This window comes from Artibeus jamaicensis, unplaced genomic scaffold, assembly GCF_021234435.1.
Source record: "Artibeus jamaicensis isolate MK-2021 breed Jamaican fruit bat unplaced genomic scaffold, CSHL_Jam_final contig_391, whole genome shotgun sequence".
NCBI lineage: Eukaryota > Metazoa > Chordata > Mammalia > Chiroptera > Phyllostomidae > Artibeus > Artibeus jamaicensis.
In genome coordinates this window covers 29739978-29765810 of record NW_026521814.1, presented here as the reverse complement: position 1 = coordinate 29765810, position 25833 = coordinate 29739978, and the positions used below count along the sequence as shown (strand labels likewise).

The following is a 25833-nucleotide window of genomic DNA, read 5'->3' as shown; positions in this document are numbered from 1 at the left end:
TCCCCTGAGCCTGTCAGGTTTACTGTGCAGCCCCTTTTTTGTCCACAATATTAAAAAATATTGTTTTAAAAAACATTAAAGGTTGTAAACTAGCAAAGCTAGACTAACAGTATACAGCATAGAGCTAAAAGTGGTAGATTTTGTATAAAAAATAATGTAATGATTAATCGATAACACAAGAATAAACTCTGTGCTTTGCACACTCACAACTGGAAACCTACTTTTGCCCCACCCTATATATAATACCGCCATACTCAGATGTCTCACATTTATTTGAAAAAGAATCTTTGCATTTAAAAAATGAATGAAAGCATCCAGCTGGCTTCACAGTCAAGCAGGTGGAGAGGCAGAAGGGTGAATAGAAAGGCACCTTCCTGCAGCAGGAAAGCAGAGCCACCAGGTCCACGGACATTAGAAAGGCCGCCTGGGAGCCCATGGGTGAGCACATGTGCGTGCACAGGCGCACACACACACACACACACCACTTCCAGTGAAGATGGCTCAAGTTCATAAGGTCATTAGGAAATACTCGGTCAAAAAGAACCAAAGGCAGGTATATGCAGAGAATGGCTAGAGGAAGTTTTCATTCTTCTTCCCTCACCCAGAGCACCTTTGCACCGCGCTACAGCCTTTTCTCTAAAAACAAAAAAGTCCTCTACAAGTAGTCATCGTCTCTGAGGAAAGAGCAGCAGAATCGACAGCCTCTTGAGATTCGCTGACTGAAGGTCATGGAGCTGGTGCATGTGAGGGTGACAAGAACCAAAATTCAGCTTCCCCACAGTCTCTCCTACTTAGTTCTCTGATTCCCTGAAAATATTAAGGCCCTTTTTGTTTAACTTTAAATACTAGTTAGGAGTCTAGTGGTAGCTTTTCTTTAGGTAATCTTTATATTTGCATTCACTGTAATATAAATATAATATACTGGCTCATTTATATATAACAGCTTGTATCAATGAGAAGCCCAGGAATATTTATAGCTTAGAATTCTGCTTCTAAGTAGAGTTTCTATTTCTTCCTTTGACAGGGTTTCATTTTCATAGGAAGAAATATCAGGATATTGAGATTATTTTAGGCAGAACATGTAGGTGGTTCTGTCTTCAGCTGAAGTAACTAACAGCTATAACAGAAAACTAACTTGTAAACTCTTTTCATTTTCTCTAGTGAAAACAATTTGTTATCTGACCTCAAGAAGGTAGTGGTATGATTGGAAACGTAGACTATTAATATCCCACAGAGCTGATTTAGCTATCTCATATGTGTTTTGTGACAGTTATATTTATGATAAGCCTTGAAAAAAATTCATGTGGTTTTATGTCCACATGGCACAGTTCTTTGATCGTGTCTTGAAATCAGTTGTTGTTTGGGAGAGGTTGATGAGGGAATTGCTTAATTTGCAAAGTTTTTTCGAAGAATTTTTTGAAGTGTATGGTTATAAAACCAGTTGGTAAAAATTTGATACATTACAACTGTTTCCCTGGGATTGTCGGTGAGTTCTCATTAAAATGATAAATTTCATGGGCTGGTAGAAACTGATCTTAGAGTTGGACACTTGAGAAGAAATTTCTTTCTTCTACTGAGACTAATGTCAAGATGTATAAGGCTTTCCATATTCAGTTGCACTCAACATAGAACCGTACCCTCACGTTAAACCCATTTCATGCCCCTGTTGGGGATGAAATTGAGAATTGAGAAATATGAAACTGAGAACTTCATAATGAAGTATACTGTTGGAATTTTTTTCTTCTAAAGTTATCAATACCTTTCCTTTTGAAATTTGTTTTGTATTTCACAGATGTTATATGCAATATTCTAGGTACCTTAGAAGCTTGAAACATGGAAAATGCCAATCCAAAATATTTATACTCCCATTTATGCCTCATTTTTCTTCCAACTATTGAAAAAGTTTGTTTTAGTAAAACTAAAAGCTTTTAGAAAATAATAGGAGAAAATTCTTCATGCAGTGGGGCTAGGAAAGAGTTCCTAACACATAACACCAAAAGTATAATGTATAAGAAAAATGATAAATTAGATTTTATCAAAATTAGCAACTTTGCTCTGCTAATAACAAAAGAAAATGAAAAGACGGGCTACAGCCTGAAGAAAAAAGATTTGTAAATCACACGTTTGACAAAGAACTTGTATTCAGACCGTATCAAGTACTCTCAAAAGTCAACAATAAGAAAGCAAACAACCCAGTTACAAATACTTAAAGACTTGGATGCCTCTTTGGTGAGGTTATGTGGGTGAGAAACAAGCACATAAAAAGACACACGAGTCATTAGCCTCAAGGGAAAGGCAAATGAAAACCATGATGAGATACCACCAAACGCCTATTAGAATGACTATAATAAAAAGTACTGACAATGTCAAGAATCGGCAAGGCTGAAGACCAGCTGGGCCCCCCGTGCACTGCTGCTGGGAACGCGTAATGGGACAGCCACTGTGGAAAACAGTTCGGCGGCTTCTTCCAAAATTAAACATACACTTACCATACGACCCAGCCCTCCCACTGCTGAGCGCTAGAAAAATAAAAACTTGTGTTCACACAAAACCTGCACATAAAAATGTCCATAGCAGTACCATTCATAGCCTCCAAGAACTGGGAACAATCCAAATGTCTCCCAAAGGAGAACAAACGACCGCACTACACTCACACAGCACAGCACTACTCGGAGGAAGGAGGGATGCACACGGTACCTCGGACTAAGGCATCCATCCTTCCTGATCAAAAGAAGCCAGCACTGAAAGGTTACAGACCGCACCATCCCATTTACATGACATTCTCAAAACGACAGAGCTATCGTGTGGAGAACAGATTAGTGCTTGCCAGGAATTGGGTGTTTGGGGAAGTTTGGGGGAATAATGGAATTGTTCCGTGTCCTGCTTGTGGTCACTCAAATCTGTCCACAGGTGCTAAAATGCATTGAAACACGCATTTTACATATGATGATTTAACAGTTAAATGTAAAAAGTTGTTTGCCTTAGGAGTCATACAGACTACGGTTTCTGTCTTTGTTCCTCAGAAAAGACTGTCCTTGAGTGATGGGCTTCTTAGGAAGTGTGATGAGCTTGTCGACCTTTCTGCCCTGCGCACAAGGCTGTGTAGTGTAGTAAAGTGAGGTTCTTGTTGCCGTGCTTTCTGTTGTCTGTTTTCATTTTTCTTTATTTGGGGGAGCAGCCTCTAAACGGATTCAAGGAAGTGAGCCATGCTGAGTAGGGTAAGACAGATCAGGATTTTACCTCCAGCTCTTAAACGTTCACAGTTTTTCTTTCAAGATCTCCTGGGTTAACTTTATTCCTTTTGAAGATTAAAGTAAAATTCATCATATTTTTTAGTACCTAAAACATCTCCACTTCAGTTCAATTCTCTAGCCTATTTCCCTCCGAACCAAAAGGTCATTTAGAAGTATTTAGTTCCCGGGAACTTGGAGTAGGGTTTCCCGTGAGCGTGCACACCTGCACGCTGCGTCCTCCGCAGTCTCCAAACGGCCGTGTCCTCGTCTGCAGAGGGTGCGCACCAGCGCCCACCACAGGATCTGAAGGATTCAGATGAAATGTTGCTATTGTTTCCATAGGAAGGTGTTTCTATATTAAATGATTAAACACCTAAACTCTGAGAAGAAACTGGAGAAAAATCCAGAATTCCTAACAACCCTCCAGCTAAAAGTTACCTTCAGCTAGTATATAGGAATGTAATGTATTAATGTTTTCTGAAGTTAAAAAATGCACCTTTACATGTATGTAAAGCAAATATGGCAAAATATTAACAAGTGTTGAATTAAGTAGTAAGTATATGAGCATTCATTTTTACTATCCTTTAAACCTGAAATTTTTTATTTTTGGAAAGTCGGGAAAAGTAATCTGAAAAGCATTAGTCACCAACAACTTTTTCCTACTAGTTATCAATTTGTGACTAATTGCCATCACGGTGCAATGCCGAAAAGGCCCACAGAGAATGATTTCACTACAACCGACGGTCTCTGTCCTGGAACGGTCTACAGATGGGCAGGCACAGGAAAGCAGAGCGTGGCTCTGCGTGACTGGTCGGCTCCGCCCCCCTGGACATTTGGCTTCTCCCTCTGGACCAGAGCTGCTGCCACACCATCACCACATCTAGCCAGCAAGCAGTCATAAGGACTTGCAGGCATGCTTCTGCAGCTCTGATCCCCAAGTCACAGGCATAGCTCTGCTCACAGCCCCTTGGTCTCAACTTATTTATGTTGCCACAGGCATCTGTTAAGGAGGCTGGGAAATGTAATCTGGGCACCCATAAGCAGGTACCACAGTGAAATACCACATGCCCTGCTAAAACCGACGGGGCATTGGGGGTGGGGAGGACCGCTGTTACTAAAAGAAAGACGGACTTCCGGCCAAGATGGAGGCGTAGGTGGAAACACTGTGCCTCCTTGCACAACCAAGTTTAAAGACAACAAAGTTTTAGTAACAAAAACGCAACCAAAACACAGAAAATTGAACTATACTGAACAACGAACCATTCAGCCAGACCAGTAAGAAGGGCGGAGCCAGCGGCTGGTGGAGCCGGGGTGGCGCAGGAACACTGGGCTGGACCAACCCAGGTGTGAGCAGAGGTTGGCGGATCCCAGGTGTGGGGTTGCAACGGGCAGACCCAGTGAGGACGCAAGGCAGCAGGATGACCGAGGTCACACATTGGTGCAGATATACCAGGTGAAGGAGCAAGCAGTGAGTTGGACCACACAGGCCCCAGCAGCAGGAAGCAGCAGAGGGGACTGCCATTGCCCCCCTTTGACCCCACCACCACATACAGCATCACAACTCAGCGACCTGGGTGGCCCCGCACTGGTGAACATCTAAGGCTCCGCTCCTCATACATAACAGGCACAAACAGACCGAAACATTATGGCTCAAGAAGAACTCAAAGCCCCAGAGCCAATAACTCTAAGTGACCAAGAACTAGTCACCCTATCAGATACATAGTTCAAAACACTGGTGATCAGGATGCTCACAGAACTGGTTGATTTTAGTCACAAATTAGAGGAACATATGAAGGCTAAACTAATTGAAATGAAGGGCAATGCACAGGAAAGCAGTAGTGATGGAAAGGAAACTGGGCTCAAATTAAGGGAGTGGGACAGAAGGAAGAAAAAAATGACCAAACAGAAAAGTATGAAGAAACAAGAATTCAAAAAAATGAGGAGAAGCTTTGGAACCTCCAGGACATCTTTAAATGCTCCAACATCCAAATTATAGGGGTACCAGAAGGGGAAGAGGAACAGCCACAAGTGGAACACTTAATTGAACAAATAATAAAGGAGAATTTCCCCAATCTGGCAAAGGAAATAGACTTCCAGGAAATCCAGGAAGCTCAGAGAGTCCCAAAGAAGTTGGACCCAAGAAGGAACACACCAAGGCACATCATCATTACATTAGCCAAGATTAAAATGAAGGAGAGAATCCTAGAAGCAGCAAGAGATAAGGGGACAGTCACCTACAAAGGAGCTCCCATCAGACTGTCAGTCAGCTGATTTCTCAAAAGAGACCTTACAGGCAAGAAGGGGCTGGAAAGAAGTATTCCAAGTCATGAAACCCAAAGACCTACAGCCAAGATTGCTCTATCGAGCAAAGCTTTCATTTAGAATGGAAGGACAGATAAAGTGCTTCTCAGATAAGATCAAATTCAAGGAGTTCATCCTCACCAAGCCCTTATTATATGAAATGTTAAAGGGACTTATCTAAGAAAAAGAAGATAAAAAAGATGAACAGTGAAAGGACAGCAAACTCACAGTTATTAACAACCACACCTAAAACAAAAGCAAACTGAGAGGACAGCTAGATCAGGAGTGAACCACAGAAATGAAGATCACATGGAGGGTTAGCAACAGGGGAATGGGAGGAGGAGAAGGGGGGAGAAGGTACAGAGAATAAGTAGCATAGACGGTAGGTAGAAAATAGATGGGGGAGGGCAAGAATAGTATGGGAAATATAGAATCTAAAGAACTTGACACACATGGTCATAAACTAAAGGGGGGAATGGTGGGGGAGGGGTGTGCAGGGTGGAGGGGAATGAAGGGGTGGAAATAGGACAACTGTAATGGCATAATCAGTAAAATATATTTTAAAAAATAAAAGAAAGATGAAGAGAATTGGTGCTGGAAGATTTCAATGGCTCCAATTTTACATATATTGTTCTTTAGAGCAGTTTTGCATTCAAATAATTTTCTTGTCTTTCAAATATATCTCAAAATGAATGATTTCAAGAGGCAAAGACTTCATGGGCACACCAGTTGAATTATTTCTCTAATGCAGACCAAGAAGTGAAGAAGCAACAGCCAGAAAAATGTTCTGAATTAGATCTTTTCCAGGGTGTCTATAATAAAATTATATGAAACCCTGGCCAGTGTGGCTCAGATGGTTGGGCATCATCCCATAAATTGAAAGGTTGCCGGTTTTATTCCCAGTCAGGTAAAATACTTAGGTTGCAGGTTCGGTCCCCAGTCGGGGTGCGTATGAGAGGCAACTGATCAATGTTTGCCTCTATTTCCTCCCTACTTCCCCTCTTCCAAAACAAATTTTAATTTAAATTTTAAAAAATCTCATGAATACCAAGAAATATTTCATATATATATATTAACTTCTTTATTTTTTTAAAGATTTTATTTATTTATCTTTAGAGGGGAAGGGCAGGAGAGAGGGAGAGAAACATCAATGTATGGTTGCCTTTGATGTGTCCCCTGCTGGGAACTGGCCTGCAACCCAGGCATGTGCCCTGACTGGGAATCAAACTGCGATTGTCTGGTTCGGAGGCCCACGCTCAATCCACTGAGCTACACCAGCCAGGGCTTAACTTCTTTATTTTTTAAAAGATTTGTTATTTATTTATTTTTAGAGAGGGGAAGAGAGAGAGAGAAAGAGAGGGAGAGAAACTTCAATGTGTGGTTGCCTTTCGCATGTGCACCACTGTGGACCTGGCCCGCAACCCAGGCATGTGCCTTGACTGGGAATTGAACCTGTGACCTTTCAGTTTACAGGCTGGCACTCAATCCACTGAGCCTTCCCCTAACCTTGGACGAACCCCATCTTCTTCTGGGCCGGGGTTCTACCTTTGTAGAATGAGCAGTTAGAGTAGATGATCTCCAAGGAATGGTCAGGCTTCAGACTCCTATACTCCAAGTTATAAGAACACTGCAATTTGATTCATTGGAAATGCTATTATTTCATGTGGAGGAGGGTGGAGTAGCGAGGCATTAGCATTGCTGAAATGTATTTATGAAGAGTCATATGGTAAAAAAGAAAAATGTTCTGAAACCTTTCTTTAGAGTTACCATGTTAGGTATTTGTCATCTAATATTTGACACTTACATTTGGTGGCTGTTTACTTAATACTTATCTATGAACAAAATAAACAAAAATAGGAACAGGCGCATAGGTACAGAGAATAGGCTGACAGCTGTCGGAGGGTAGGGGTGTTGGGAGCTGCGTGAGAAAGGTGAAGGGATTAAGTAAAATATATACATATAAATATGTATGTGTATACACACACATGCACACACACACAAACAGTGTGGTGATGGCCAGAGAAAGCGGGGTGCAGGGCGGAAGGTAGAAATGGGTAAAGCAGGTAAATGCTGATGGAAAAAGATTTGACTTGGGGTGGTGAACATACAATACCATATACAGATGATGTATATTATAGAATTGTACACCTGAAACCTATGAAATTTTATTAATCAATGTCAACCCAATAAATTCAATAAACAAAATTTTAAAATAAGTACCTATCTAAAAGTGAATAATATCATCTTATTTTGGAAAATACCCAATTTTTGCTAATAAAATTCCCATTCAGCGTGTAAGAGTTGGCCTGTGTTGGCTGATAAATGATAGGAGTTTATTGCAAAATTTACCTTTGGCCCTGGTGTGGGCCAGGGAGGGAAGATCCAGGCAGCCAAGTGCTCCCAGGCGCTCTGTCCTCCCACTTTCATTCAGTGGGCGCTGAGAGGTCGTCCCAGAGTGAATGCATTCTTTATGCGCGTGGGGAAGGGAGCCGGCAGCCAGGCTCCAGAAAGGGCCCGGTCTGGCAATACCCATCAGCACTGCCTGCAGCCCAAAGGCTGGATCCTCACTGGCCAGTGTCCCAGTACCATGAACACATGCCATGAAGCTCCCTTTTTGAAGTAGGACCCATTTAGATTTCGTGCCCTTGAACTTGCCCAAGGACTCTAGTAACACTCCTTTGCAGGCAGCATGCTGAGGGCCACATCTTCCTGTACCAACCGCATCATAAAATGGGTAACATTCCACAGGAGCCCAGTTTGATAAAGCTGTTTGCTTTATACATTTGCTTTATATATTTCATATATTTAATAAAGCTGTTTGGTTTATATATTTGCTTTGAAAACCAGTAGAAAATACTTTTGTATTTTATATAGTACAGTTCAATGATCCTATAAGTTAGCAAACTTTTGTAAGACTAGCCTGGGCATCTGACTTCTATGTTTTTTGTTTTCTAAGAATTTTATAATGAAAAAAAAATGGGATTTTATAATTTTAACTCTTACATTTAGTAAAGTGTAATCCCAGTTCCCAAATAACATATAAATGAACTTTTGGCAAACAAACTGGTTGTTTTTTTTTTTAATAAAGATTTTATTTATTTATCTTTAGAGGGGAAGGGAAGGAGAGAGGGAGAGAAACATCAATGTATGGTTGCCTTTGATGTGTCCCCTGCTGGGAACTGGCCTGCAACCCAGGCATGTGCCCTGACTGAGAATCGAACCACGATTCTTTGGTTCAATCCAGGCCCACGCTCAATCCACTGAGCTACGCCAGCCAGGGCTCCAAACTGTTTTTTTAACTCAAATTATATTTTAGGTTATGCTATTACAGTTGTCCCAATTTTTTCCCCTTTGCCCCCTCCACGCAGCACCTGTCACTCCTTCTAGCAATCCCCACACTGTTGCCCATGTCCGTGGGTCATGCATATGTGCTCTTTGGCTACTATATTCCCCATGCTGCACTTCACATCCCCGTGACTGTTCTGTAACAACTATTTGTATTCTTAATCCCTTCACCTTTTCCCACCCATCCCCCTACTCCCCTTCCATCTAGCAACTATCAAAACATTCTCTGTACCTATGATTCTGTTTCTCTTCTGCTTGTTCATTTAGTTTGTTTTAGATTCAATTATTGAGTTATGCATTTATTGCCATTTTATTGTTCATATTTTTAATCTTTTTCCTCTTCTACAGGAAGACCCTCTAATCTTTCATATAATACTGGTTTTGTGATCATGATGAACTCCTTTACCTTTTTCTTTGCCTGGGAATCTCTTTAACTGCCCTTCCATTCTAAATGAAGGATAGCTTTGCTGGTTAGAGTAATCTTTGTTGTAGGTCCTTGCTTTTCATCGCTTTGAATATTTCTTGCCAATCCCTTCCAGCCTGCAAAGTTTCTTTTGAGAAATCAGCTGATAGTCATATGGGAACTCCCTTGTAGGTAACTGCTTTTCTCTGCTGCTTTTAAGATTCTTTGTTAACCTTTGGCATTTTAATTATGATGTATCTTGGTGTGGGCCTCTTTGGGTTCATCTTATTTGGAACTCTGTGCTTCTTGGGCTTGTATTTCCTTCACAAAATTAGGGGAGTTTTCTGTCATTAGTTTTCAAATAGGTTTTCCATTTCTTGCTCTCTCTCTTTTCCTACCAGCACCCTCATTATGTGAATGTTGGAATGCTTGTAGGTGTCCCAGAGGCTCCTTACACTATCCTCATTTTTTTGTATTCTTTGTTTTTTCTTGTTCTGATTGGGTGTTTTTTGCTTCCTTATATTCTAAATAGTTTATTAGGTTCTTGGTTTCATTCATTCTACTGCTGATTCCTTGTAAGTTGTTCTCATTTCAGGCAGTGTATCCTTCATTTCTGACCAGTTCTTTTTTATGGTTTCCATGTTTTTTTTATACTATTGATGTTCTCACTAAGTTCACTGAGCATCCTTATAACCAGTGTTTTGAACTCTGGATCTAGTAGATTGCTTGTCTCCATTTTGTTTAATTCTTTTTCTGCAGTTTTGTTCTATTCTTTCATTTGGGCCATGTTTCTTTATCTCCTCACTTTGACATCCTCCCTGTGTTTCTAGGTAGAGCTGCTACAACTCCCTGGCTTGGAAGTGTGGCCTAATGTATTAGGTGTCCTGTAGAGTCCAGTGGCACAGGCTCCCTGTCACCCACGCTGAGTACTCCAGGTGTACCCACTGAGTCGGATGTGTACACCCTCTTCTTGTAGTTAAGCTTTGATTGCTGTTGGCAGGTCAATGGGAGGGATTTACCCAGGCTGATCAGCTGCAAGAACTGGCCAGGACCACGAACACAAAACACAGATCACCCTGGAGGATCAGCTGTGCGGGGCCCCACTCCCCAGAGCAAGACTTACTTCAGCAGGGCCCCAGTGCCTCCTGAGTCTGCCCCTAGAGTGTGTCACTTGTGGCAGTGGTTGGGTAGTGGTGCTCTGACATGGTCTGCAGCTTCCCCCTGAGTGTGCAGGCTCTGGGGCCTCCCAGAAGGGGCAGGCCAAGGCCGGCCACCACCTGTGTTCTATCCGAAGCCACCCAGCATAAACTGTAAAGTGATCTGCACTCAGTTGCTACTTGTAGGGCTTGGAGGTGCCCAAGCCAGTTCAAGCTTTGAACCAAGGCCAGCTCCTGCTAGAGCCAGGCCTGGGGCCACTTAGCAATAGGTGCAGGGCATGCTGAGGCCAGATGCTGCTTGTCTGAGAGAATTTAGGAAACCCTGAAGCATGCATGAGCCAAGACAAGTCATTCATATGGAAAAGCCACTGCAAACAGCTTGGGTGGGCCGGAAAGTTGGCTGGGGCAGAGCCTTGGGGAATAACCAGGGAAGGGCAAACAGAGTGAACCAGGTTGACGGAGTCTCAGATGTGGCGCCTACTTGCCCACTCTGTTGGAGGAGGGCTCAGAAAAGGAACAGTGACCTCTGTCAGCACTTCTGTCTGGGAGCAAGGTGCCCCCCAGCTTTCACACTGATGCCAGACACTTCAGTTCCTCCCCAAATGTCTCTGGTGCCTTTTAATCTGCTGCTCCCATGCTGGAGCTCAGAGGGAATGAGTTCGAGTAAGTCTGTGTGGGGGCCGCTTAAGAGGAACTGCCTGGGACTCTAGCAGTTTGTCTTCCACAGCCTCAATTAACCTGGTTTTTACAGCCAGAAGTTATGAGGACTTACCTTCCTGGCATTAGATCCCTGGGCTGGGGGGCCTGGTGAAGGGCTGGAACACCTCACTCCTGAGATATCCCTCACGAATTTTATCTGCCACACATGGGTGTGGAACCAGCCCGTTACACATCTCCACCCCTCCTACCAGTCACAATGTGGTTTCTTCTTTCATTCCATAGCTGTGGGACTTCCATTCAGCTTTATTTCTGGTCATTTTCAACAATGGTCACTCTGTAGTTTAGTTGTAATTTTGATGTGGTTGTGCAAGGAGGCGAGCCCAGCTGTGTTTATCCATGCTACCGTATTGAATGGTAATCCCCGTTTTCTCACTAATAAACTCTTTGTAAAGTGGGAAATTACTGTGCTTTTTAAGTTTATCACTTTTATTTATCTTCTAAAATTTTATCTTTATCTTTTTTTAATTTACTCGTTTCCATTTTCTGTACCTAAAAGTACATGATTGCATTCTAATCTATGTCATGTTTTCAGTATTATAGAAGCTCTTGTAAGGAAATCTCATCGGAGTCTGAACATGCTGCTAGTTCTCCCCCTGACCTTTCCTGTTACTGACTTAGACATCTTATTCTCATGTCCTGGGCAGAGACGTGGACTCCTCTTTACTCTGAACTGCACCAAGAACATTGTCAGCCTTCAATAAATATTTCAAAGCAAAAACACCTGCAGCTTCTCAGACAGTGTGCAGATGGGCTGGTCCCGGGGCTGAGCGTCCCCAGCCCACCCTAAGTCCCCAACCCCATCAGCAGGACCATTTTGTAGCAGGACGAGGGGAGGGGTCTGCCTGACCCAGGAGGAAGCTTTAGGCCTAAACTAGGTCTGAATTATCTGTGACTTTTCTGTGCTGTCCATTCTTCAGTGAAATGGGTGTGAAGTGGCCCCTGGTGACCCCTTTCTGTTGTTCAATCCCAATTAACACCAAGAAGAAAGATGGGATCTTCAATGTATTCTACCCCACCTTATTCTCCAAAGTGTGATCTCAACAGGTTTCTGTCCTCAGGGATGTCACTGAGGGTCCAGACATGCACACAACCAGCCTGCCACTGCTGAGAATACTGTGCCAAGAAGCTAGGAAGGGCTGTGAAAGGCGGGTGGGGGGAGGTTGCTTTTTTACCTGGGGCAGGAGGGAATGTGAAGGGCTCTGAGCCAGCCCTTAAGATGGGCAGGACTTTGAAGAGAAGCCAGAAAAGGGCATTTCAGGCAGAGAACAGCATGTGCAAGGTCAGGGGGATAGGAGAGCACCCATGTTTTTAACTCCTGGTGCCAATCTCTGTTTCAGAGGAAAGCCAGCCGGAATATAAAAGGCGAAGACAGGAACAAGGTCACCAGCAGGAGCATTGGACTAGACACGGCTACGTCCCCACCTGCAGAGAACAGAAGCCCAGCTGCGGAGGGCCCGCTGTCCCCTCCGGGAGAGCACTGGCCGAAGGAGAAGAGGCCGGCACAGTGCAGCAGCTTCTCGGGGTTCAGCAGCAGTGACAGTGCCCTGCGGGAATTCGAGGACGGACCCTTTGACCAGGAAGATGGGGTGACTCAGGTCACGTGCATGTGAGCCTCGCAGCAAAGCAACAGAAGGCCCTGTACGTGATTAAATAACTGCCAGCTGACGTGATTGTATTACTGTATCTGCATTTACGGAATAGTTTGAATTCTTCCAGGCTCAGGCTGACTTCTAATCTCGGAAAACTTTGGCTCAACCTCCCAGACAAGGAAGAATAACCAACACATTTGTAAATTTAGAATCATGTTTACACTGTTCCCAAATAAAAACATCTGTTTAAACAGATGTTTCATTAGGTTATTAACTGATAATCTACTTCCTACAATTCCCTAAGTATCTCAACCAGTATTTCACCTAATTAGAAAGATCTCAGGAACTTAGAGTTTTACATAAACTGAAAAATAATGTCTCTCTCTCTCTCTCTCTGACTCTCATTCACACACACACAAACACACACACACATGCAGGGCTAATAATGAAATCCCTATTTCCTGAATATAACAATAAATCCAAATTTTGTCTTTAACCATGGAATGTATAAACAAAACAAACCCTATTTGTTAAAATATTCTTTGAAAAAACATCTTTTTGTTATGTCCTTGCTTTCCAAAGGTCACCGTGTTACCAACCCTGTACTGACTCACGGACTGTAAGCTCTGTTGTTTATATCGGCCAGAGTAGGGAGAACAAAGCAGCTTTCCTTATATTCAAAGGACCCAGTCTCAATATTTAAAACCTTAGTTCACGGGAAGAATTAATTGTATATTGCAAAGGTATGAAAAGGGAAAACATCAACTTAGTGGAAACTGAAGTCCCAGTTCCATCTGTGTAGGTTTGAGCTGTGCTCTCATTTCGATGGCTGCATCGTGAGGGAGGTGGAAGTCTCCCATCCTGGGGAGTGAGAGCACTGACCCGCCGTCCCACCTCGGCTTCTCGTGCGCTGCTACAGGGGCGCCTCTGCCTTGCCCTGTGTTTACCAGGTGAAGATTAAAATTCTACAAAATAGAGGGTTTTCATTGTTCTGTGAAAGTCTTACGTTGAAATGTGGGAACCTTCAAATGAATTACAACTGACTTTGCCATTTATGAATTCAACATATTATATAATTTTATTAGCAGTGGTGTTGACATTATAAGATCATCTGAATAATAAAATGTCATTTGTTACTGGGCTATCATTTTATTAACACAAATGTTTATATTTTATACATTTTATGTATTATGTTTTATCAAATATATAGTATAACTAACTAGGCCAATCTCCATGAATTGTAGATAAGGTTAACATGATATTATTCCAATTGTACCATGCAGAAGCATTACCTTTATAGGTGCAAAAAAAATTTAAGGCCCTGGCTGGTGTGGCTCAGTGGATGGAGTGCTGGCCTGTGAACCAAGGGGTCACCGGTTCAATTCCCAGTCAGGGCACATGCCTGGGTTGCAGGCCAGGTCCCCAGTGGTAGACACAGGAGAGGCAACCACATATTGATGTTTCTCTCCCTCTTTCTCCCTTCCCTTCTCTCTAAAAATAAATAAGTAAAATCTTAAAAAAAATTTTTTTTAAAGAATATTCTGCTCAGAATTATTCTGTGGAAATGGCCATTAACAATATTTGCAGAAATGTTTTTTGCTTTGTAGATAAACCTAAGTTCCATATTCAAGAGTTGGTGAATTTTTGGTAGAAACAAGTATGACTTCTGTAGCCCACAAAATGCCATGAATTATGAAACGCAGAAAAGATACTCAGAAAAAGAAGCCAACAGCTTTTCCCAACGCCAAGGTCTACAAAAGGTAGAGACTTCTATATCATTATGTCAGTACACAGAGGGGATCTGAAGTAAAAGCAGATAGAAATTTGTGTCTGCCCTGGCTGAGGTGGCTCAGTGAATCGAGTGCCGGCCAGCGGACCAAAAGGTTGCAAGTTTGAGAGGCAAATTGCTGATTCTCTCGAACATCATGTTTCTCTCTCACTTTCTCCTTCCTTTCCCCTCTTTCTAAAGTTTTGGCCCAGATGGAGATGTAAGTAGATACACTTCACTTTCTTGCACAAACAAAGGAAGTATAACGAACTGAAAAACAGAAAACAACCAGAAATGCCAGAAAACCAAAATGTATGAAAGTCCAAAAGCAAGGAGTTAAAGAAGAAGCATTCACCCGGACCAGCAGGAGGGGCGGAGATGAGCAGCCAGACAGAGGACTCACAGCAAGGTGGCGGCTGGCGGACAGGGTGGTTCCACACTTGCACGCAGATAAGCCAGGAGGAACAACTCAGGAGCGAGACAGACTGTGCAACCCAGGGCCCCAGTGCGGGGAAATAAAGCCTCAAAACCTCTAACTGAAAACACCTGTGGGGTTGAGCTGGCAGCAAGAGAAACTCCCAGCCTCACAGGAAAGTCTATTGGAGGGGCCAAGAGTGTCCTAGAACAAACACAGGCCCAGGAGTCAGCACCAGGAAGCACCTGAAAGGGCACAGTTCGGTTATGGGAAGCAGGGAAAGTGACTGAAAACGGCGAGAGCCAAGCAAGCAGCACTGTTCCCTCTTCTGTCCCCCACATACAATGCCACAACACAGCAAAGTGGGTTGCCCAGCCCTAGTGAATACCTAAGGCTCCACCCCCTACAATGGAACAGGTGCACTGAGTCAAAGAAATATAGGCCAAATGAAAGAACAGATCAAAGCTCCAGAAAAAAATACAACTAAGCAACAAAGAGATAGCCAACTTATCAGATACATAGTTCAAAACACTGGTAATCAGGATGCTCAGAGAAACGACTGAGTACAGATGCAAAATAAAAAAGGAAGTGAAGGCTACAGTGAAAGTGAAACAAAGGAAAATAAACAGGGAACCAACAATGAAGAGGAGGAAACAGACTCAAATCAACAGTCTGGAACAGAAGGAAGAAATAAGCATTCTCTGGAACAGAATGAAGAAACAAGAATTCAAAAAAATGAGGAGAGGCTTAGGAACCTCCAAAACAACCTTAGACATTCCAACATCCAAATCATGGGGGTGCCAGAAGGAGAAGAGGAAGAGCAAGAAATGGAAAACTTATTTGAAAACATAATGAAGGAGAACTTCCCCAATCTGGCTAAGAAAATAGACTTCCGGGAAGCCCGGGAAACTCAGAGAGTCCCAAAGAAGTTGGGACACACCAAGAAAGCACACAAGGCACATCATAATTACATTAGCCAAGATTAAAGAGGAGAGAATCTTAAAAGCAGCAAGAGAAAAGGAAACAGTTACCTACAAACCAGTTCCCATAAGACTATCAGCTCATTTTTCAAAAGAAACCTTGTAGGCAAGAAGGGGCTGGAAAGAAGTATTTCAAGTCATGAAAGGCAAGGACCTACATCCAAGATTGCTCTATCCAGCAAAGCTTTCATTTAGAATGGAAGGACAGATAAAGTGCTTCTCAGATAAGGTCAAATTCAAGGAGTTCATCACCAACAAGTCCTTATTATGTGAAATGTTAAAGTGACTTATCTAAGAAAGATGATCAAAACTATGAACAGTAAAATGATAACAAATTCACAGTTATTAACAACCGAACATAAAACAAAAACAGAAACAAACTAAGCAAACAACTAGAACAGGATCAGAATCACAGAAATGGAGATCACATGGAGGGTTATCAGTGGGGGAGTGGATGGGGAGAGAGGGCGAAAAGGTACAAGGAATAAGTAGCATAAATGGTAGGTAGAAGATAGACAGGGGGTGGTTAAGAATAATGTAGGAGATGTAGAAGCCAAAGAACTTATATATATGACCCATGGACATGAACTAAAGGTGGGGGATAATGCGGGTGGGAGTGGGTGTGCAGGGTGGAGGGGAATAAAGAGGGGAAATGGGACAACCTCAGTGGCATCATCAGTAAAATATATTTTAAAAATCTTGAGACGATCAGGGCAGAGGATCTCAGATGGTACAGAGCAGCAGATGGCTGTGTCAGGGCCTGAGATCAGGGGGTGCAGATGGGTCCTCATCAGTAGGTATAGGGTTTCACAGGCAATGGGAGAGAGTAGGCAATAGGGAACTCACGCGGTGGAAATTCTTCACCTGTAGAGAGAGATCTGTTCCTGCCTTTTGCCCTCCACTGGGCCTCCCCCTCACCATCGCATTTCCAGGCCACATTGGTCCCTTTCTGCACTCTATTGAATAATGAGTTTATTTCCGAGTAAGTATATAATAAGCTCTAGGGTACTGGGGAGTCCTAGAATCTTGCAAATGAATGGAGGCCAAGAGTGGAGAGGACGTGATGCCTGGGATTTGAAGGGCCATGACAGCCGAAAGGCACACTCTGGCAGCCCCTTCTTCCCACACTTTAACTTTCTACTTCGCAAGCTGTGGCCTCTGCTAAAGCCTCAGTCACGTGACCCCGATTAATAGTCACATTCACCTTGATACTATCCTGTTAAACATGAGCTTTCCATTCTTTGCTGATGGGTTCTTCCCACAGTTACTGCCCGTTATCTGGGAACTGGTATGTAATTAAAATAACAAGGACTTAGTCTCTACCCTTGCTCTAAAATTTGGCATCTTATTCAGAAGTAGTGAACCCCATTCATTTCACCCATAATCCTCTCCCCAAGAACCAGCAATCCCTTTTCACAGCTTCATACTACATCTCCCCTGCTCCACGCGGTGCTCGAAAAGCCCCTCTTCCTCATTCCCCCAAACCATCACCAGTTATTTTAAATCTTGTTGTATTAATACGTTTAACTACATACATACATTCAGCACCGAAGAAAAACCTTCACTGATTGCTAATGGACAGGTTGTGAATATGGCTTAGAAAAAACGTATTAATGTGAATAAGCAACAAGGATATTTTAAGGAGGTCATTGCCAAGACTTATAGCTTCTTTATCTCTAACTAGACATGATTTTTTTTACTTCATAGAATTTTAAAACTCTAAATTGTAAGATATTCCAAATTTACCTAGGGAGAAATTGAAAATCTATAGTTAAAGATGCACTTTTCCATAATTCCTATCCTTTTAAGGTCACAAATATCACATTTTCTTTATTCTCATTCATCTTGTTTCTAGCTTCCGGAAGGCTGTGCTGTCCACATAATTGTAATCTAAAGTTTATTTTATAATTTACTTCCAAGATCATAAACAGTCCTTAAATTGCTTCACTGGCTTAACTAGACAAGATGCAAATGTATTTTTACCAGGAGAAAGACTTCTTTTAAAAGAAACCCTCCATGAAATATGTCCTCTGCATTAATAGCTAAAGATTTTTTTAATTTATTCACTCAACTGGATCTAGATTATTATAAACTGCATCTCATATTTTATGTAGATCACTTGATGCATAAGCAGAGAAGGGCCAAGTGACAACTCCAATGTACAATTGACGCAAAGCAGCACATTTGGGCCCAACTTGAGAAATCCATCAGGTTAGTACTTGGTTGTATAGGAAGCCCTGGGGAAGAATGGGTACATTGTGAAGCTTTGGGCATACTTGTAAATTAATAGCTAATAAAAGCTAAAGGTAAATGGGATTTTAGCCAGTTGATGGCTGGCCTATTTTTACAAGAATTGTAAGAAGGACAAGGGACTGTTCATAATCAGCCAAAATCACAGAGGTGATTAAGATACACTTGGAAATAAATCAGGGATTTTGGAAGTCCCCAAACATCCCTACTGTTGAGTGTACCACACACTGAAATACCACATACTCTATTAGATGAACAGATTTCACACAACTCCTAACTCTAACCTACTCCCAGAGACTTACATGACTACGATGTTAAACTCTGGCCCCAAGAAGCACTTTTGGGCGTATAGAATCGCAACATGCAAGTTAACTTGGGTGTTTTAAGAGTGGAGATTACCTGAAGGTGTGTGTACCTTTATAGTGCTGGTACTACTGAGCAGTTACATGGGAGAGGACGTTGGTTTCCTGGGCCCTACCAGACGAACTTTTCCCTATTTTCACCTCTTCTACACTAACTTCCACTTCCTTCAGGGAGTTGAGGCCCCAGTTCTGTACCAATTGTGGGAGATCCGGACAATCACTGAAACACTGTGGCTTTGGTTTGTTGTTTTGTTTTTAAATCTGTAAAACAAGAGAACAAGAAATGGCTGCTTAACTCAATATTCCCTAGGGTCCCTCTTCTAGTTTGGAATATGTTTTGCTTATCACCTTCTCAGGATTTGCTAAATAAGACCAGCACAAGGGAGGCCTCTTAGTTGTGCTAAGAGGTTGCCAACTCTTTAAACTGGGCTCCCCATATAAAGGAAACCCAAGCAATTCACGAGTGGTGATACAAAGGCTGGATTTAATACCTGTACCGCCCCCAAACAGATAAATACGCTCCTTAGTCTAGAATATGCTAAACACAGCTGGTACAAAAGTCTGACAGCATCAAAATCACTTTTCTGCCAAGTGCCCTAAAGATATCAGGCCAGTTAGTACTCATTTCTTCAGAAAAGAAACACCAGCCCTGATCGTTGTGCTCAGTTGGTTGGGCATCATCCTGCAAAGTGAACGGTCCCGAGTTTGATTCCTGGTCAGGGCATGTGCCTGGGTTGTGTGTCCGGTCCCCAGATGGGGCCCAACCAATCGATGTTTCTCCCTCACATCATTGTTTCTACTTCTTCCTCCCTTCCCCTCTTGAAAAATAAACGAAACTTTAAAAAAGGAAAAACTAAATAGAAATTTTTGTTCACACCAATCTAAGGATGCACTTGGAAATTCTGCGATGGCAGCATTAGCAAGGAACCAAAACATTATCACTTAGCAAGGAACCAAAACATTACCGACCTGTTAGAATTTACCTGATTTCCTTTAATCAATTCAAACCAAAATACAAAAGGGTTATCTTGAACGCCATGGTTAAAGGTCCTTACCAACAGTATTAGTCTCATAAAACAAGGCTTTTGAACTCCATCACTGCGGAATTCAACATGTCTCAAATAGGCGCCCACATTCAAAAAGCCAAATTCTGGCAGCACAGCTTGCTCTAGACAGAGGGTCGGCCAAGGAGCCACTCCCTGTATCCGGTTTGCTGCACAGCACTGCATCGTCCACAGAAACCCTGGGATAAGCAGACGGTAGGCACCCAACTCACTCCGTCCACTAGGAACTTACCTTAGAGGTGAAATGTTCTTGATTTTGCCAGATTTATCTTCCCCTGAGAAGATGCTGGCTACAATTACCATTTACTGGTTCGAAAAAAGTGTACCTTTTACCTCATCTCGAGTTTCCCAGTGGTTTCCAAAACTGATAGCACAACAGAGTCATCCATGAAAAGCTTTTAAAACCCAGATAGGACAGAAAGAGACATCACTACAAGAGAAGGCAACGTGATCGTGGAAGTGTAGACTGGAATGAGGCAAAATGCCAGCAGCCACCAGCAGCAAAGGGAGGCAAGGAATGGATTCTTCTCCCCTGTGGACTTCAGAGAGAACCAGGAAGCTAATTTTAGCCCAGTAACACTGATTTTGGGCTTCTGATCTCAAGAACTTTAAGAACAAAATTATATTGTTTTAAACCACTAAATCTGTGGTAATTTAACTACGACATTGAAAAAGACTCATCACTAATATGGTATCTCAGCAATCAGAATGCAAGATCTTCATTCTTGTTTCATAAAATGACGATGTTTAAAAAACAAAAAGCACCAAATGTTTAACATGGTTTAAATATTACCCAAATGAAGGCAAGCGTAATCTCTCTGTATATACACCTGGTTTTAAAAACAGACATTTTTTAGGTCAGTTAACTAGGACTTTACCCACTGGGAAAAAAAACTGATGGAATTACTGGACTTAGGTGAAGACAGTATCTCATTTGCTACTGCAGTAATGACCATACCCAGTTTCTTCATCTCGGGGGTTCCCTTGCTCCTTTCACTCCTCTCAGCCTATCTCATCTAGGAAGAGAATAGGGGAAAATACGATAGAATACTATGGTTTCTACTTAATTCAACCTCTTACTTTTAATAAGGTATACAGCATTTTTAAAAAATTGACTTTTCTGCGCTCACTGGTGTGGCCCAGTGAATTGAGCACTGGCCTGCGAACCAGAGTTGCTGGTTCGATTCCCAGTCAGGGCATATGCATAGGTTGCAGACCAGGCACCCATTATGGGCTACAGGAGAGGCAACCACACATTTATGTTTCTCTCCCTTTCTTTCTTCCTCCCTTCCCCTCTAAAAATAAATAAATAAAATTTTAAAACAAAAAATAAATTCACATTTTCTTTTAGGTGCTAAGGAAAATAAATATTAAAATCAGTAACACTGATTTTAATATTTATTAAGGAAAATGTAAATAAAGAAAATTATTTCAAATAACCATATTTTATGTGAATGTTCCCTTGACAGTTTCAAAAAAGGCAGAAAATCCCATGATCTGCAACAAACTAGTTTTTAAGTAAAAATTTCTCATTGCTACACAAGATAGAGAAGGATCCATGAGGTCTGCCCAAAATAAAGAGGTAAATACACTACTTATGAAATTATAAACTACTTTTGCCGATGTTTATAGGAGAAATCAGATCAGGATATAATACTGATTTCATTTTTTAAAACTGAGCATCTTACTAATTTTGAATGTTGATACTATAATTAATCTTAGAATCAATATCAGACACTTAATTGATATATAATTTTCATGGATGTCATTTCAGAATATCAACTGTTTTCTTTTTAGAAATGTTATTATGAAAATTTAGTGTTTAATTAATTATGTTCTCGGCCCATATAAAATATCCTACAAAGTATGCATACCAAATGTTATAAAGCTCCTAAATGTGTCTTTTAGATGAGTAATATAACCCTCTAGTACAGTAACTTTCAACCTTTTTCATTTCACAAGACAGATAAACCAATTATTAAAATTCTGCAGTATATCTAAAAGTACATTTTTTGCCGATCTGACCAAAAAATGGGTATAATTTTGATTCACTCACACTGGGTGGCTATTGTGTTGGTCATTGTCATTTTTTATTTGACAGTCTAAGGAAAAAGAGGTTAGTGCCCCTGGTTAAATAGTCAGGTGTTGTATATTTTAAAAACTCTTGTGGCATACCAGTTGAAAACATCTGCTCTTAGTACCATATTTTTCTAACTATAAGACGTTTTTTGTTTTTTTTTCTCCCCCCAAATTTGGAATAATAGTTGCTAATCCTGCTGTTGAGTTCTGTTTACATTTACATTGGTGAAATATTGTCCTATTTTCCTCTTCTAAAACCTAGATGCATCTTATGGTCCAAAAAATAGTCAATTCTTTTGGTATTATCTGGTTTTACAGTGCACTCTCCTAATACTGCATGTTTTTTTAAAATTTTTATTTATTTTTAGAGAGAGGGGAAGGAAAGGAGAGGGAAGGAGAAACATCAGTATGTGGTTGCTTCTCCTGTACCCCCTGCCGGGGACCTGACCCAAAATCCATGCACGTGCTCTGACTGGGAATTGAACTGGTGACCCTTTGGTTTGCAGGCCGGTGCTCAATTCACTGAGCTATACTAGCCAAACAATGCATATTTTTTCAGAAAACACATTTAGATGTTTTGACCATCTCAAATAACCTGCAAAGTGTGTTGTACAAATATATCTGTAGTGTCTGCTTAATTAACAATAAGCTGCATTCAAGAAATGAAAAATACTTTTACTGAAACATTGGCATAACATGGAATAACTACACCAAGAAACCTTTAGGACATCTGAAAAGTAGGCAAAAACAAAGTATATAAAATGTAGAACTTAATGCGCAAATAAAATTATAGGAAACTTCAGGCAAAAAAGGTGTCACCCTACAATGAGCAGGTCAAAGTGCACAGGGAACAAATGATTAATTCTATTACAATAAATTTGGCATTAGTAAATAAGTTTAATTTTTTACAATTTTATTTATTGATTTTTAGAGAGAGAAAAGGGAGAGAGAGAAACACCACTTTTGTTATTCTACTTACAAGCATTCATTGGTTGTTTCTTGTACGTGCCCTGACCGGAGATGGAACCTGCAACCGTGGCATTTTGGGACGACACTCTAACCAACTGAGTTAGCTGGCCAGTAAATGTGTTTAAAACCATAACATAGTCCTTCACAACAATGTAAGCGTGGATTTTTTAATGTTATTCTGATAGTAAAAAAGTGCTAACTCATTAAGAATTTAATTAAGAAACTGTTCTAGAAATGCAAATGTGACCAAGTCACAGAAAACATACACACACCAAAGAACTAGGATACTTAGAATATAAATTATTGCTAGCTACTTTCCCAGATATGACAGAAGAAAAAAGCACATTGACTACATGGTCAAAATAACTCTATGGAAAGAAAAATTTTAACTTTTGGAGCTGTACTAGATAATCAATCCAAACAAAATGTGGAGCGTAACTTCCTGATTACACAGAACTCTGAGTTTTCTTATCTCCCTCTTCTCAAACACCTACTTTATAAATCAGTGGTTTGCCAAGGTCAGTAATTTTTCAATACCACTTAGGTATATACATGTATATTTTCAAAAGTGTGTAAACAGTATTAAGCAAAAACAGTAACTACTCCATTTAGATCTACCTGGGAGTCAAATTCACATGCAATGAGTATAAAGATGTCATCAATATGAATGCAAAGCAAGACTACAAACTGATGGTTCATTTTGGGTTTTTTGTCTGTTTGTTTACTTAATAATCAATTCCAAACACAGCACAGGGAAGATGGAATAAGAAAAAAATTTTTTATTTCCCCATTAACACTAAGCCATATTATTCAAAATGTGTTTCAAAATACTTGGCCAGACTACCAATCCCAGCCACTGCAACAGAAATCCATTGAGTCACCATCTAAATGCAGGGGTGTCCAACCTTTTGGCGTCTCTGGGCCACACATTAAACACACAAACACTAATGAAAACTGATGATAAAAAGAAAGGTCCATGCATAGTTTTCATGATATCTGCAACCACAGACAAGCAAAAAAGCCCTCACATAATAACCCTAATTATGCAGCGGCCCTTTCAGTAATCTTTTAAAATCATCTAGCAGGTCCCGAGTTTGTGATCACTAATATAGAAAATACACATATTTAAGTAATAAAACTAAGTAATGTTTTAAGTAAATTTATAATTCTGTGTTGGGCCGCATTCATACCCATCCTGGGCCACAGGCTGGACACCCCTGATAGAGAGAACAGCTACATTGCTATATATAATTTATTAACTTAGTAGTTTAGTCTCTCAGTATTTAGCAAGTTTATGTAAAAATTAATATCCCATTGGTTTATAGTGATATTAATATAAATGTATAATTTCAAAGTCAACATTCCTTTCACTATAACCATAAAACCTCTTAAAAGACAGTTGCGGGTTCTGGTAAAATAATGACTGGCTGCTAGAACAGCACTATTCCACAATCAAATATACTGGTAGGGTTAGGCGTAGTAAGTATATATACACACTCTCAGTATGTTACTATTTCCTACATTTTTGCTGTACTCATTATATGATATAAAATATTTCCTCAAATTTCAAAAACACAAATAAAGTAAGATGAACACATTTGCATCTTCATTTCAAAATAACCATTTTAAGCGGAAAGAAAAGGTTCGTGTGTTTGTTAACTCTGTTTAAGAGATGGATTTAGGTATTTTTTTCTTTGCTACATGTACAATTTTTAGCCTATCTTAATGCCTCACTGCAACCAGTTTAGCAATCAGACCTCCAGTGCTTTGTTAAAAACTGCATTTGAATCCTTGTTATACACTGAATTATAACAAAGTTCAAAAAAATGTATGACTATTCATCAATACCCTTGGAACCTGTAAATAATTGCAAAAAAATATTACGTGCATATAATTCAAACATACACTTTGCAGGATAGGGTCATAAAAATAAATACTACAATATTTTTCAACTTGATTTAAATGCTGCCTTGATGGTTAGAGTAACATTACTAACAGAATGAGTCAAGCTATTTAAAAAACTGTTTTCCAAGTAGATAGAACAATTTTGTAAAACAAAGGTAAGCAAGAGCCTATGCCAATACATTTTTCCTGTAGTGTAATTGCTAACATGAGGTATAAATCTGTAAGCAATTAATACAATATAAATAGGTATAAGCCACCACTAAATCACAGTCTGGTGAAAAGCTTCTCAGCTAATGTAGTTTAGTGCAGGGGGAGAGGGGATGTGGACATTAAGAGAAACGAGGAGAAGGGAAGGACAGGGTAGGTTTCCAGTGGGAGCATCATTCACGCACCTATCATTATCACCGCCTTGTATGTAACAGTCCACTGTTGCAAAAAGGTAAATCCTTTCCAAGTATGTGGGTCCAGCATATAGTTTATGTAGCATTAAGATTATTTCAGTATTACTAATGCTTCATTTGATTTATATTTGGATATACACATAATCATAAATGTATATCAAAAACTATAAACAGAATTTTAAAACTTTTATCTCATTTTTGAAAAGTTAACAGTTACAACTGAACTGTGTACTACAGAATTTTCTAGACTATCTAAACTCGGGTAAAACTAAAGGAAAACATCACTATTTCTTTAGCAAATGGCTTGTGCGAAACCTCAAGCTCACTCATCTTTTTATAGATGGGTTTATTTGATGAGGATTGTGATCCAATGATTGTTTAGCAGCAATTTTACCAAACTGTAAATTCTTTTATTAACAGGCATTATAAACAGATAATACTAATCTTATTTAAAAACCATGAGTGCCACACCGGTGAATATACAGCTCATGAATAACTTAAAAAGTCTTCCCCATTTTAAAAGGCAACACTCAGCATACAAAAACCTACATCCTAAACAAAGAGGCTCTAATATGGATACATGATTGACATGTCTAAAATGATATATACATATACAGTACATAAGGAAAGTTAATTTTATGCTTAGTACGTTTTTTCTATATGATTCCCTTCATGCTTCACTCTCCCCAGAAACTGAATTCTGAACTTCCTCTTCTAAAATTGGTACAATCAGGTTATCCTTGGACATCAAATTGTATTTCATCACAAATTTAGTAAACCGATGACACAAAAATGTTTCATTCTGTAACGAAAAAAAAAATGTTATTTTAATTTACTATGCCGAATCAAAAAACCAGACAAAATATCAGCATATATTACTGTCATTCTGATA

At 40.5% G+C, this 25833-nt stretch overlaps 2 protein-coding genes across 4 annotated transcripts in view; one reads left to right on the top strand and one right to left on the bottom strand.

Annotated features, from left to right (window-relative positions):
* Positions 1–14249, top strand: part of RFTN2 (raftlin family member 2) — a 68314-nt gene extending 54065 nt beyond the window's left edge. Inside the window, exon 9 of the mRNA XM_037167586.2 lies at positions 12497–14249. Coding sequence (XP_037023481.2) covers positions 12497–12769 — 273 coding nt within the window. The 3' untranslated portion in view covers positions 12770–14249. The remainder of the gene's footprint in view (positions 1–12496) is intronic.
* A 9145-nt stretch (positions 14250–23394) lies between these two features.
* LOC119065497 (MOB-like protein phocein) overlaps positions 23395–25833 on the bottom strand; it is a 54026-nt gene continuing 51587 nt past the window's right edge. For all 3 annotated transcript variants that reach the window (XM_053665066.1, XM_037167567.2, XM_037167566.2), the window contains one exon: positions 23395–25743. In XM_053665066.1, coding sequence (XP_053521041.1) covers positions 25612–25743 — 132 coding nt within the window. In that variant the 3' untranslated portion in view covers positions 23395–25611. The remainder of the gene's footprint in view (positions 25744–25833) is intronic.